General features: G+C 34.2%; 1 protein-coding gene across 1 annotated transcript in view; it reads left to right on the forward strand.

Annotated features, from left to right (window-relative positions):
- The first annotated feature begins 1170 nt into the window (after positions 1-1170).
- Positions 1171-15927, forward strand: part of rc3h2 (ring finger and CCCH-type domains 2) — a 44808-nt gene continuing 30051 nt past the window's right edge. Inside the window, exons 1-3 of the mRNA XM_073829352.1 lie at positions 1171-1391; positions 7959-8262; positions 12630-12747. Coding sequence (XP_073685453.1) covers positions 8032-8262; positions 12630-12747 — 349 coding nt within the window. The 5' untranslated portion in view covers positions 1171-1391; positions 7959-8031. The remainder of the gene's footprint in view (positions 1392-7958; positions 8263-12629; positions 12748-15927) is intronic.

The following is a 15927-nucleotide window of genomic DNA, read 5'->3' on the forward strand; positions in this document are numbered from 1 at the left end:
CTGTGGTTATTACTTTTGATGAGGCAAAATGAGAAAAAAGCTATTTTTATTACATCCGCCCCCCTCAGCTAGGGCTAGTCTGTTGCCATGATGAAATAATTCCAAATATTAACAGAATTCTTGCTTTAAATGACTTTCCATATTTTTAGAGGCAGTATAATTGGTTCTAAATGTGTATTAGCATAGTTATTAAACAAAGAAACAAACCCACAGCATTAATTAATTAATTAATTTATAAATAATACTGATTTTAAAGAAAAACAACAACCACAAGCTGTCATATGACTGATTCATTTCTCTTCCGAATGCAATAACTTACTAATAATTGATTAAGAAAAACATTTACAAAAGGTAGCCTACAAACCGTGTTGCCAAGTCTGTGGTTTTCCAGCGGAATTGAGCTATTTTAATATTGTTGCCACAGGTTGTTTTTCATGTCCGTGGGTTAAAGCGACCCCAATAACGTTATACTTAGCCCTTGGAATGCTAATTTTACCATGGGAATCCTGCCAAAAAAAATTGTATTTTACCCCCGAAACGGGGGCCACCCTCGAAACACGATTGGGCTACTTTTGGGCTGTTTTCAGTAGCAATTGGGCAGGTTTTGTTGTGAAAACCTGGCAACCCTGCCTACAAAACTGTCACTAGGTAGCCAACTATCCACCTTTTTCCTCCCGTAAGAGTGGGCGCGGCTATTTGTAAATTTTATGTGTCTGGCTTCCGGTCTCATCCACATCCAGCTATTTTTAGCTGTACAAAACAGCTCGTTTTGCTGCTTGATATTGCAAATTGGTGTGTCTTACCATATTATTTTAATTATGAACAAACTGGTTTGTACTGCAAACAGTCTCACAAAAGGCTTCCGCATTAAAAGAATAAAGTTATTTAAAGTAGTAATATTTACCTCTAAGCTAATAATAGATACAATCTAAGGGTAAATAAGGTACAACGATGTATCTTTTAGCTTTTCTACCTTAGAAATCCGCTTGAGTGACAGGTTTGTGCCTTTTTTGTACAGGTGAATGCTTGGCTCATGAATATTGATTAGCTAACGCAGACGTCATGTTGTCGTCATCCAATGGCAGAGGTTTGGCTTTTTAATATGTAAATATACGTCTTGGTCATAGTAGTTTTCGTATAGTCGCTGACGGTCATGGGAGTGTACCTGCTCATGCTGAACATGTCGCGCTGTCAGGGAATGCGCTCCCAAATCTCTGGAAATTACATATACGCTTTTATGTGATATCCGGACGGAATAAAAGGACGCCAAAAAATCGGGGGAAACAAGTTCGGCTCGGCTGTGAATAATTGAATGCGATGAAGAATTTGCTCTTGATGGCGAAGTGCACATAAACTATGGACGGATATGATGATACTCTGTATCGCCTACGGTAAGTGCAAGACGCGCGACTTTGACAGTATTGGGAAGTATTATTGAGGATAGATGCTGGTGTGGCGCGCACTGCTCAAAGATGTGCGCGAAATCATTATGCAACATCATTCTTATATTAAGTAAGATTATTTTTTCAGACTTTGTGCGTGAAAACAAATAGACAGTGATGCATGAGCAACAGCATGTCGCGTTGCTTTAAGTTTTTTGTACAGCTAATTATTTGCGCAAGAATGCTTATTGCGTTTGGCGTATTCATTGTGTGCTTTGAATATTATATCAGCATTATAATTTAATGCCGTTATTTCAATGTCTAATGAAGTTAATTGTCATGAATAATAATCAGTGAATAGTCAATTTCATGATTATTTTGAGAACGAATGATCCACGTTGTATAAAGTTTATCCGCACTAGAATAAGTTTATAAGTGCGCAGCTGTCAGTGAAGTTGCACAACACCATCAAACACAATTCGCGCTCAAAGACTTCCGCGTCTTAAGAACAATTGATTCTGGCACGTTTCATTCATTATATCCACCCAAGGCATTATAGTGTTCATTTTCCATGTATACTAATAATGATGGTCATATTTCTTTACATCTGAAAGACACATTATACTAAAACGCAATACTTACATAAAGAGGCAATAAATTTAAGTAGTTTCGGTTTCAGTATACAGTGTGAAGAGTGCAGATGCATTGTGGTTACCTTGATGGTGGCGTCTACCTTGAGGGGGATTCTACCTGATTCCATTCTGTAATCGCTGTAGTCTCAAACTCAAGTCTGGCATATTAAATTGTAATCGTTTTTTGACTTGAATCAGTGTAGTCGTTACCACATTTTTACGTTACTTGACACAATATATGTACAGTATAGTCATTAACAGGCGTAACAACATGGCAAGCAGCAGCCAGTATGAAATATTAATAAAATAGTCTTTCTTAAGGAGGCCGGAGGTAATGCAGCTAACATTCTGGCAAGATTCTCTCAAAGTAATGAACAAACGTTCTTCCAGGAAAGTTAACATATTTGAAACGTTTCAGTTTCAACGTTGGACGACATTTTTAAAACCTTACTATTTGTTTCAGAACGTTTAGAGAACATTTAAAAGGAATGTTCCTACAATGACATCCAGAGAACGTTCATAAACGACGTTTTCATAACTTAATGAGAACGTTAGTATTCGTTCTTAGAACATAGATGATGTTCTTGCTGATGTTTAGACCATAGCATGACTACAAGTGATTTCTACAATAACAACAGTGGTTGAGAAGTCAACTGAAGATGAGAAATTGACCCATCACTTTGGTGACCATCTTTTTATGTTCTGTATACAGATTTGCCATTGAAAATTAAATGTAAGGAGTGCAGATTTGCTATCTATTCAAACTTGTGTCTGTTGGTGGGGCAAAATGGTTTACGTGTGTAGAAGTAATAAGAAGACAGAGAAGGTGTATGGGATGACAAGGACAGGATGTTCCGACTTTGGGGTCACAGTGACCTAAAGATATTCTCAAGTGCACATTTGCACGCCTTACCCCTCAGCATTCCTAGGGTTCAGGTTCTGGGCCTGTCAATATATTGGAGCAAGTGCTTTCCATGAAACACAAGGGACTATCCATCAAGGGACTAGTAGTAGGCCTACAACGTGGAGCCAGGTGCAAACTGTGTTGCTGAAAGTGATCATTTTTTATGTTTTGTCCCAGCTGATGTTGGTCGGGATATGAGAGGGTTGAAATAACTGTAAATATTTATGCCGTTGTATACTCACATTTGACCCTGGACCACAAAACCAGTCATAAGGGTCAGAATTATACATCAAATTAAAGCTGAATAAATAAACTTTCCATTGATGCATGCTTTGTTAGGCTAGGAATACAACTTTGTTTGGCCAGCTGTTTGAAAATCTGCAATCTGAGGGTGCAAAAAATCGAAATACTGAGAACATTGCCTTTAAAGGTGTCAGAATGAAGTTCTTAGCAATGGATATTACTAATCAAAAATTAAGTTTTGATATTTCTACGGTATGAAATTTATGGAACGTGATCTTTAATAATATCCTAATGATTTTGTGGCATAAAATAAAAAACGATAAATGTAGTCCATACAATGTATTTTTTGTTTATTGCTACAAATGTACCCATGCTACTTATGACTGGTTTTGTGGTCCAGGGTCACATGTATACACTTCAATGAAATATTTAGAAGTCCAGGAGTGTGTATAGTCTTCCCCTGAATTTTGTAATGTAATGATTTACTGTGAAATAGTAAATAACTTTCATAATAATGCTAATAGTTGCAAACATTTTCCTGTTTAACCTTAGAGTTTCTATTTTCTGCAGTGCCCTAGTCACATGGTCACAAGACAGTGAAGTGATTTCCTGTTTATGAGCTTGAAGTGATCTTTTGTATTTTTTTGTGTTGCACCACGTTCCACACACGACGTGCTCAGTTCAAACAAGCCCAATTGAGCCTGTATTACTTCCAAGCGTCACTGCTGCGATATGCATGACTTTTAAAAACGCCATGTTTGTATTAATACATTCGTAAATAAATATAAATGTAACATCTAAAAGACACACAGACGCCCGCACTAGTTAATGTATGTAAAGTGTATTGATGATGTTCACTCGCGTGATGGAGTGGGCGTGTAAATAACAGTATTCCCTCTCGCATCGTGATGCTCCTCGTGACCATTACTCACACCCTGAAACCCACCACCGCAACTATCTTCAAACCCCACGAACACGTTTTGTCGCACGCGTGAACCCCGCGACATTAAATTCAGCAGCAGCGTGGAAATATGACTCGCGAGAGCGGAATCGAGCTACGCTGTGGATGTTTCACTTACATGGTGCGTAGTTGCATAAATGTTTAATATATGCGCAATAACTTGCTATCTAGCCTACTTCAAGTGTTACTTTATGCATTGCATTTCTTTTATTAACGTTGCATTTAATATGCTGAATTGTTTATAATAGGGTAGTATTTAAAACTAACGCCGTTGATATTGCATATTGCTTTGTGTTTTTTCTTACGTTGAGAATAAACTTACACCTTTTAGTTTGAATATTATACATGATGGCTTTCTTTTACTTAACAGTTAAGATGTACTGGCATTCATTTTCATGCCTTTACAAGAAATTTGGCTCGTGTTTTTGTTGTACTTTTAAGAGTTTGATGAATATAAATTACTGAAAGAGAGTAGTGCCCACATGGCCAAAGGCATGAGTTCCTCCCTGACAAATGATTGATTCCCAACAGCAGTAGGGGCCCTTGCATAACTTAGCATGACATGGTGGTTCTGTCAGGGGTATGAAGTGTCACCGAAGCTTTTCCTGGAGGAACAGACATCAGTCGAGGGGGTTCGGTCAGCAGGTGCTAAAACAGCAGTTGCGTGGCAGCTGAAGCTCTGTGTGGTGTCCAAGTAGGGGAATGAATGATTTCTTTTACCGCTGTAATTTTACACCTTCCAACAAGAGTCATCCATGAGGCGCTGGCGAAGATAAAGCCATTTTTCAGCTGTTCCTCTCCCTGGCTTTTTCACTGGGGTTTGTGAAGTGTGTTTAATGTGGGGTTTCAATCCACACAGTGCTGATGGCTGTTTGTAAATCACGCTTATCTGCTCCACCTTCTGTCCCTCAGGAAGTCCCTGAAGAGCACAAATTCGGAACAAATAAAGGGATCTCGAGAAAGCTTGAGGGAGGGGTTGAGTGAATGGAGAGGTGAAGAACATGAATGAGTCTGAGTGCAAGACAATTTATTCCTAGAGCTGAGAGCTGATGGCAACAAGAAATGACATCAGAGAGCAAGGAAGTGAGAGAGAGAATGAGTATCTTGAAAGAAAATATGAGCGCCATGATGTCTGGATGTTGCTGGGTGGTTGCTAAGGGATTCTGGGTGTTTGCTAGGATGTTCTGAGGGGCTTCTTACTGGCACAAGTAAATAAAAAATTAAAACGTGTGTTACACGCAAAAACAGCGCCACCTACTCTTGTAAGTCAAATTGATTCTTTTAATGAATCAAACAACTGGCGCAATTAAAAAAATGAATAGGTTCTTTTGATGAATTAAGCAACTGACCAAGTAAAAAAAAAAACACATATTGCACGCAAAAATGAACAGCACCACCTATGTAGTCCAAATCATGAAGAAATGCCTCTTAGTCAAATAGATTGGTTCTTTTAATGAATCAAGCAACTGGCATAAGTAAAAATAAAATGAATTGGTTCTCTTAATGGATCAAACAGCTGTCACAAATAAAAAAAAAAAAACATGCAACTGTGCCACATATGTAGTACAATTCACAAATAAATAACTGTTGCTAGTCAAATGAACAGATTCTTTTAATTAATCGAGTAACGGGCCCAAGTAAAAAATAAAATGAATTGGTTCTTCTTGAAGAATCGTAGTCCATGATTACAAACGTAATGATTAGAATGTAGTCCAAATTACAAACAATGACTATTATAAGTAAAAAATAATTGGTTCTTTCAATTAATTGTGCAACTGGTGCAAGTAAAAAAAAAAAAGAATTTGTTCTCTCAATAAAATCGAGCAACTGGCACAAGTAAAAAAAAAGAATAAAAACATACGCAAAAACAAACAGCACCACCTATATACAGTAGATCAATTCACTAAGAAATTAGTCTTAGTCAAATTTAAAAAAAAAATGAATTAAGCAACTAGCACAAGTAAAAATAAAAAAAAAACATATTCAACGCAAAAACAAACAGCGCTACCTATGTAAGTCCAGTTTACTCTTGTTAGTGAAATTAATTGATTCTTTTAATAAATCGAATAACTGACACAAGAAAAAAAGCACATATTGCATGCAAAAACAAACAGCGCTACCTATGTAGTCCAATTCGCAAAGAAATGACTCTTGTAATTGGCTCTAGTAATAAATCGAGCAACACGAAAAACACGTATTACATGCAAAAACAAACAGTGCCATCTATGTAGTCTGGTTCATGAACAAATGACTCTTATAAGTCAAATTAATTGGTTTTTTTAAAGGGGTTCTATTATGCTCTTTTACAAAGTCTTTATTTTGTTTTGGGGGTGCACTAGAACATGCTCTCATGCTTGGTGGTTCGAAAAACACATTATTTTTCACATAATTTACATTATTACAATAGCTTTCTCCCCAGCCTGGCACAAATGGCTCGATTAGCTCCGGGTTTGATGAAGGCCCGTCTTCCGAAAAATGAAATGTGTTGTGATTGGTTAGCAGTCCCACTGCGTTGCGATTGGTGAACAGCTTAGACAGCGTTTCAGTCCTGCCACGCCCCTTCCCAAAGCAGCAAGTTCTGTGTACAACTGTTAGCACAAGTTAGATTAAAGTGATTCTTACGTTTTAAATATGGATGTTTTTCTTACAAAAACACATCGGTTCGCTACAGGAGGCTTTTATTGACCCCCCCGGAGCCATGTGAGGCACTTTTTATTATGGATCCGTTCTATACTGTTCTAAAGCTTGAAAGTGCCAGGATAATTTTTAATATAACTTCCATTGCATTCATCTGAAAGAAGGAAGTCATATACCTAGGATGCATGGAGGGTGAGTAAAAAATATTCCGATACATGATATTATCATTATTGTGCAAATTTATTTCAATATTTACATGCCTGAAACCAGCTCCAGCATAACTGACTAAAATTCAAAAAGTGAAAAAGCATAATAGGAACCCCTTTAATGAATCATGCAACTGGCACAAGTAAAAAAAAAAAATAATTGGTTGTCTTAATAAATTGAGCAACTGCCACAAGATAAAAAAAAAAACATTGCATGCAAAAACAAACAAGACCATCTATGTAGTCTGAATCATGAAGAAATGACTCTTATTAGTCAAATGATTTGGTTGTTTTAATGAATCAAGCAACTGGCACAAGTAAAAAACACATATTACACGTAAAAACAAACAGCGCCGTTTATGTAGTCCAATTTACGAAGACATAACTCTTGTTAGTCAAATGAATTGACTCTTTTTATGAATCGAGTAACTGGCACAACCAAAAAAAAAAAAAAAAAAACATTGCACGCAAAAACAAACAACACCGCCTATGTAGTCAAAATCATGAAGAAATTACTCTTATTAGTCAAATGAATTGGTTGAATTGAATCAAGCAATGGCACAAGTTAAAAAAAAAAACATATTACATGCAAAAACAAACACCGCCACCAATGTAGTTCAGTTTACAAAGAAAGAAGCAACTGGTACAAGAAAAAAAGCGTTACACGGAAAAAGCACCACCTGTGTAGTCTGATTCATGAACAAACAAATCAAGTCAAAATAAATTGGTTATTTTAATGAACAGAGCAAAAAACCTCTGCGTAATTCAATGCCTTCATACATGAATTTGTTTTTAACAAAAGTTTTCTTTTGTTAAGTGCTTTTCGCACAAATGTATGATACTCTATAAAGAAGACTTATCACCTGAGAACACAAAGCAATGTTCTTCAGCAAGGCCAATTTTAGTACAAATGTTATTGGCGAATCATGATTTTTTTCTTAAAAATCTTTGAACTCAGATTTCTTGTATAAATTTATGTTCTTCTCTCTTCAGGTGTGTTTAAGGCGCCGGGGCGAGGCGTCATGCGATCTACCTGAGCGTGATTGTTCCACCTGGAGGTCACAGGATGCCGGTGCAGGCAGCTCAATGGACTGAGTTTCTATCCTGCCCCATTTGCTACAATGAGTTTGACGCCTGCAGCCACAAGCCCATCAGCCTGGGCTGCTCGCACACCGTCTGCAAGACCTGCCTGCACAAACTGCACCGCAAGGCCTGTCCTTTTGACCAGACGGCCATTAGCACTGACATTGATGTGCTGCCTGTCAACTGTGCCCTCCTGCAGCTGGTGGGGGCGCCGGTGAGTGGGGCATGCTGTTATGATTGATATGATTGCTTTAGAGATTTTGAATTGCTGTGTTTCTGGGCTGTGAAGCTCAAAACTTTTTTTTGGAAGTTTTACAAGAAATTAATTTCTAAGAAATGATTTTCTAAGAAAAAAGTCAGAATTGCAAGATGCACAGCACACTCAGTATTCTGCAATCTTTATATCTCACAATTTTGAGTTTGTATAAGTATATTTCTCTCAATTCATAGTTTATATCTCACAGTTCTAACTATATTTCTCTCAATTCTAAGTTTATATCCCGTAATTCTAAGTGTATTTTCCAAAATTCAGAGTTTATATCTCACAGTTCTAACTATATTTCTCTCAATTCTAAGTTTATATCCCGTAATTCTAAGTGTATTTTCCAAAATTCAGAGTTTATATCTCACAGTTCTGAATATATTTCTCTTAATTCTGCGTTTATATCTCACAATTCTGAATATATTTCTCTTAATTCTGAGTTTATTTCTCAAAATTCTGACTTTTTTCCTCAGAATTCTGAGTTTATATCTTATCATTTTAAGTATATTTCTCTCAATTCTAAGTTTATATCTCATAATTCTAAGTAAATTTCTCAAAATTCAAAGTTTATATCTCGTAATTCTAAATTTCTAAATATTCTAAGTTTATTTCTCGTAATTATAAGTAAATTTCTCAAAATTCTAAGTTTATATCTCGTAATTATAAGTATAATTCTCTCAATTCTAAGTTTATATCTCATAATTATAAGTAAATTTCTCAAAATTCTAAGTTTATATCTCGTAATTCTAAAGTTTACATCTCGTAATTATAAGTAAATTCCTCTCAATTCTAAGTTTATATCTCGAAATTATAAGTAAATTCCTCTCAATTCTAAGTTTATATCTCGTAATTATAAGTAAATTCCTCTCAATTCTAAGTTTATATCTCGTAATTATAAGTAAATTCCTCTCAATTCTAAGTTATATCTCATAATTATAAGTAAATTTCTCAAAATTCAAAGTTTATATCTCATAATTCTAAATTTCTAAAAATTCTAAGTTTATATCTCGTAATTCTAAATTTCTAAATATTCTAAGTTTATTTCTCGTAATTCTAAGTTTATATCTCGTAATTATAAGTATATTTCTCTCAATTCTAAGTTTATATCTCATAATTATAAGTAAATTTCTCAAAATTCGAAGTTTATATCTCGTAATTATAAGTAAATTCCTCTCAATTCTAAGTTATATCTCATAATTATAAGTAAATTTCTCAAAATTCAAAGTTTATATCTCATAATTCTAAATTTCTAAAAATTCTAAGTTTATATCTCGTAATTCTAAATTTCTAAATATTCTAAGTTTATTTCTCGTAATTATAAGTTTATATCTCGTAATTATAAGTAAATTCCTCTCAATTCTAAGTTTATATCTCATAATTATAAGTAAATTTTTCAAAATTCTAAGTTTATATCTCGTAATTCTAAATTTCTAAAAATTCTAAGTTTATATCTCATATTTCTCACAATTCTGAGTTTATATCTCATAATTCTTAGTAAATTTCTCTCAGTTCTAAGTTTATATCTTGTAAATTCTATTTTCCACAATTCTTGGTTATTTCTCACATTCTGACTTTTTTTCTCTTAATTCTGAGTTTATATCTCATAATTATAAGTAAATTTCTCAAAATTCAAAGTTTATATCTCGTAATTCTAAATTTCTAAAAATTCTAAGTTTATATCTCGTAATTCTAAATTTCTAAATATTCTAAGTTTATTTCTCGTAATTATAAGTAAATTTCTCAAAATTCTAAGTTTATATCTCGTAATTATAAGTATATTTCTCTCAATTCTAAGTTTATATCTCATAATTATAAGTAAATTTCTCAAAATTCTAAGTTTATATCTCGTAATTCTAAATTTCTCAAAATTCTAAGTTTACATCTCGTAATTATAAGTAAATTTCTCTCAATTCTAAGTTTATATCTCGAAATTATAAGTAAATTCCTCTCAATTCTAAGTTTATATCTCGTAATTATAAGTAAATTCCTCTCAATTCTAAGTTTATATCTCGTAATTATAAGTAAATTCCTCTCAATTCTAAGTTTATATCTCGTAATTATAAGTAAATTCCTCTCAATTCTAAGTTTATATCTCATAATTATAAGTAAATTCCTCTCAATTCTAAGTTTATATCTCATAATTATAAGTAAATTTCTCAAAATTCTAAGTTTATATCTCGTAATTCTAAATTTCTCAAAATTCTAAGTTTACATCTCGTAATTATAAGTAAATTTCTCTCAATTCTAAGTTTATATCTCGAAATTATAAGTAAATTCCTCTCAATTCTAAGTTTATATCTCGTAATTATAAGTAAATTCCTCTCAATTCTAAGTTTATATCTCGTAATTATAAGTAAATTCCTCTCAATTCTAAGTTTATATCTCGTAATTATAAGTAAATTCCTCTCAATTCTAAGTTTATATCTCATAATTATAAGTAAATTCCTCTCAATTCTAAGTTTATATCTCATAATTATAAGTAAATTTCTCAAAATTCTAAGTTTATATCTCGTAATTCTAAATTTCTAAAAATTCTAAGTTTATATCTCGTATCTCTCACAATTCTGAGTTTATATCTCATAATTATAAGTAAATTTCTCTCAGTTCTAAGTTTATATCTTGTAAATTCTATTTTCCACAATTCTTGGTTATTTCTCACATTCTGACTTTTTTTTTCTCTTAATTCTGAGTTTATATCTCATAATTATAAGTAAATTTCTCAAAATTCTAAGTTTATATCTCGTAATTCTAAATTTCTCAAAATTCTAAGTTTACATCTCGTAATTATAAGTAAATTTCTCAAAATTCTAAGTTTATATCTCGTAATTCTAAATTTCTCAAAATTCTAAGTTTACATCTCGTAATTATAAGTAAATTCCTCTCAATTCTAAGTTTATATCTCGTAATTATAAGTAAATTCCTCTCAATTCTAAGTTTATATCTCGTAATTATAAGTAAATTCCTCTCAATTCTAAGTTTATATCTCGTAATTATAAGTAAATTCCTCTCAATTCTAAGTTTATATCTCATAATTATAAGTAAATTTTTCAAAATTCTAAGTTTATATCTCGTAATTCTAAATTTCTAAAAATTCTAAGTTTATATCTCATATTTCTCACAATTCTGAGTTTATATCTCATAATTCTTAGTAAATTTCTCTCAGTTCTAAGTTTATATCTTGTAAATTCTATTTTCCACAATTCTTGGTTATTTCTCACATTCTGACTTTTTTTCTCTTAATTCTGAGTTTATATCTCCTAATTCTAAGTATATTTCTCTCAATTCTAAGTTTGTATCTCGGAATTCTAAGTATATTTTTCTTAATTCTAAGTTTATATCTCGTAATTCTAAGTGTATTTCTCTTAATTTTAAGTTTATATCTCATAATTCTAAGTATATTTCTCTCAATTTTTAAGTTTATATCTCATAATTCTAAGAAAATTTCTCTCAATTCTAAGTTTATATCTTGTAAATTCTATTTTCCACAATTCTGGGTTATTTCTCACAATTCTGACTTTTTTTCTCTTAATTCAGAGTTTATATCTCATAATTCTAAGTATATTTTTCTTAATTATAAGTTTATATTTCATAATTCTAACACCGTGTCTACACCGGACGCGACAAAACGACCGTTGCAAATCATTTAAACTTTGTGTGAGCACGTCATTAATAGAACGCGGCAGCAGATTACTGTCGGAGATTTGCCGTGTTGCGCCGCGCCGCCCCGTGCGTCCCACGCCGCATCTAGTGTAGGCAGCATAATAGGGTCTATTGTATTTTGTCACGTCGCGCCACTCGCGTCCGGTGTAGACACGGTGTAAGTGTATTTCTCTTAATTCTAAGTTTATATCTCATAATTCGAAGTGTATTTCCCACAATTCTGAGTTTATATCTCATAATTGTAAGTATGTTTCTCGCAATTTTTAAGTTTATATCTCGTAATTCTAAGTAAATTTCACTCAATTGTAAGTTTATATCTTGTAAATTCTATTTTCCACAATTCTGGGTTATTTCTCACAATTCTGACTTTTTTTCTCTTAATTCTGAGTTTATATATCATAATTCTAAGTATATTTCTCTCAATTGTAAGTTTGTATCTCGTAATTCTAATTATATTTCTCACAATTCAATTCTATTTTTTATTGTTTGGATTATGTAATAATTTTCTTCATTACCATCTAATATTTTCACTTTGTTTCCCTCCAAGCTGGTAATATTCACCAGTGATCAATATGCTGTTTAACACTGACGTCACAGTGTCATAAATAGAACTCTTGTGGTGGTGTTTCATATCTGCCAATGCTTGTTTTTCTCTGCAGGTTCCGGAGGGAGAGATTGTGAGTGTGGGCAGTGTTGAAGACACGAGACATTATGAAGTGTGCAGGATCTGTGTGGAGGAGCTGGCGTTGTATCTCAAACCAATCAGTGGAGGAAAAGGTGAGTGTGAAGTAAAGAAAGTAAAGAAAGTGATACAGGTAGATCAACTACAATGTCTGCGAGTGCTGCATTATTGTTTAGGCTTGCGGCTAAATGAGCTCACGCTTGAATAGTGCAACATTTCCTGTTGTTCAGTTGGTACGTGTGCTTTATCTGTCTGTGGTTGGAGATGTTTGCGTCAGTGGGAAAAAAAAAAAAACACTGAAACCCAAAGACCACTTCAGATATTCACTTATATGCAATACATGCACTGAAAAACTTAAATACACATTAATGTTTAGTAATGTTTAATAGAAGTCAAATGAAAGCAATAAGCACATTATAACCTACTCAGTGCATTTTTGTACATTATTGCATATCAGGTGCTAATTTACCGCTTTTTTAAACAGGAGAGCGGCTCTTTGTAGGCTAATAAAACACTTGGTCTCTATGAGCAATAAAGCTTCAGGCCACTCATGGTCTCAACTGCTGTGAGTGGAAAAGTCTGTTTCCGGACTCAATTGAGTGTTTTATTGGAGTAACAATAAAAGTTACTCCTCGCAGCGGAATAGAGGAATGCTAAAGGCTAAAGCTCTTAAACTCCTCATTGAGCTTTGAGCTCATAACAGAGCTCCTCTGCCAAACCTCTTCTATTACACTGTGGTGTAGCAATAAGACTCATGAGACTTTCACCCTCAAGATGTTTAGCAGCTCCTGGAAGTAGGATCAGTAGTGGATATAGTGTGTTAGTAGGTGAACTGTGGGAAAAACTAACTGACAGGCCATTTTAAAGCATTAAGGATATTTTTTTTTCTGACAATATAATATTCAATAGTAGTTTAACTGTAAATAGATATATAATACACATTATAAATAAATAAATAAATAAATAAATAAATACAAATACAGTCAAGCCCGAAATTATTCATACCCCTGGCAAATTCTAACTTAAAGTTTATTTTTATTGAACCAGCGAGTTTTTTTTATTAGAAATGACACACGTCTCCCAGGCATCATTGTGGAAAAAATGATTACTCATCTTTTATTTACATTTGAACAAAAAGTGGCATGTCCAAAATTATTCATACCCTTCTCAATAATCAATAGAAAAGCCTTTATTGCCTATTACAGCAATCAAACTCTTCCTATAATTGCTGACCAGCTTTTTGCATGTCTCCACTGGTATTTTTGTCCATTCCTCTTTAGCGATGAGCTCCAACTCTTTCAGGTTGGAGGGTCTCCTTGCCATCACCCTGATCTTTAGCTCCCTCCACAGATTCTCAATAGGATTTAAGTCAGGACTCTGGCTGGGCCACTGGAAAAGGTTAATGTTTTTGTCTGCTAACCATTTCTTCACCACTTTTGCTGTGTGTTTTGGGTCGTTGTCGTGCTGAAATGTCCACTGGTGCCCAAGGCCAAGTTTCTCTGCAGACTGCCTGATGTTGTTGTTGAGAATTTTGATGTATTGCTCCTTTTTTTCATGGTGCCGTTCACTGTGATTATGTTCCCTGGTCCACCGGCTGAAAAACCCCCAAAACATTAGGTTCCCACCACCATGTTTGCCAGTGACAGATGTTCTTAAGGTTGAAGGCTTCTCCTTTTTTACACCTAATGAATGCTACATCATTGTGGCCAAACAATTCAATTTTTGTTTCATCTGACCATAAAACAGAAGACCAGAAGTCTTCTTCTTTCTCCAGATGAGCATTTGCAAAGGCCAAGCGGGCTTTTGTGTGCCTTATCTGGAGAAGTGGTGTCCTCCTTGGTCTGCGTCCGTGGAACCCAGCGGTGTGCAGTGTCTGTTGGACTGTCTGCCTTGAGATGTTGCCACCAGCAGAGCCCAGATTCATCAGGATGGCCTTGGTGGTGATCCTTGCATCCTTTTTTAGCTCTCTCACTATCCTCCTGGCCAGCACAGGTGTCACTTTTGGCTTCCGACCACAACCTCTGAGATTTTTCACAGTGCGGAACGTCTTGTATTTTTTAAATAATACTTTGCACTGTACCACTTTGTGGTCTTATAGCCCTTTCCTGACTTGTGAGCAGGTCCTCAGTGAGCTTCTTTGTCTTAGCCATAACTGTCCACAAACCAACAGCAGAGAGCTTCTATTTTTCACCTGACTATTTGGAATGGTATAGAACTTTGGATTTTCCCATAGACTGTGACAGTTTGCAAAAGGTATGAATACTTTTGGACATACCACTTTTTGTTCAAATGTAAATAAAAGCTGAAAATATTTTTTTCCACAATGATGCCTCTTGTACATTGTCTTATTATCTTTTGGGAGAAGCCTGTGTCATTTCCGGTCAAAAAAAACTTTGCTGGTTGAATAAAAGTAACTTTAAGTCAGATTTTGCCAGGGGTATGAATAATTTCGGGCTTGACTGTATATACTATACATATACACTACCAGATATTTTTATGTTTTTGAATGAAGTCTCTTCTACTCACAAGCCTGCATTTATTTGATCCAAAATACAGCAAAAACAGCAATATTGTGAAATATTTTTACTATTTAAGATAACTGTTTTCTATTTGAATATATTTTAAAATGTAATTTATTCCTGTGATCAAAGCTAAATTTTCAGCATCATTACTCCAGTCTTCAGTGTCACATGATCCTCCAGAAATGATCATTATATGCTGATTCGCTGTTGAAGAAACATTTTAAAATTATTATTATTTTCAATACTTAAAGCAGTTGAGTAAATATTTTTTCCAGGATTCTTTGATCAATAAAAATATCCAAAGATCAGCATTTATCTGAATTTATCTGTATAAATAAAAACAATACAGTTAGAAAAATATGGGACAGGTGTGACATTTTTGCAAGGCTTGGCTTTCTAAAAAAACATGACAGCATGTTTTTAGGTTTGCAAAGTTGCATCTGAACAAACCATAAGACTTGTAGAACAATGTGCTTTGAACAGACGAGACTCAAGTGGAGATGTTTGGCCATAATACACAGTGCCATATTTGATGACCTAAAGAACATAACAGCAAAAACACCTCATACCAAAAGTCACACATACTGGTGGAGGGCTGATGATTTTGGGCTTGTTTTTTTAGCCAGGACCTTGGCACCACCTCACAGTCAATAAGTCGACCATGAACTTCTCTGTATACCAAAGTTTTCTAGAGTCAAATGTGAGGACGTCCATCTGACAGCTAAAGCTTTGCCAACATTTGGTCATGCAACA

Source organism: Garra rufa, chromosome 23 (assembly GCF_049309525.1).
Source record: "Garra rufa chromosome 23, GarRuf1.0, whole genome shotgun sequence".
NCBI lineage: Eukaryota > Metazoa > Chordata > Actinopteri > Cypriniformes > Cyprinidae > Garra > Garra rufa.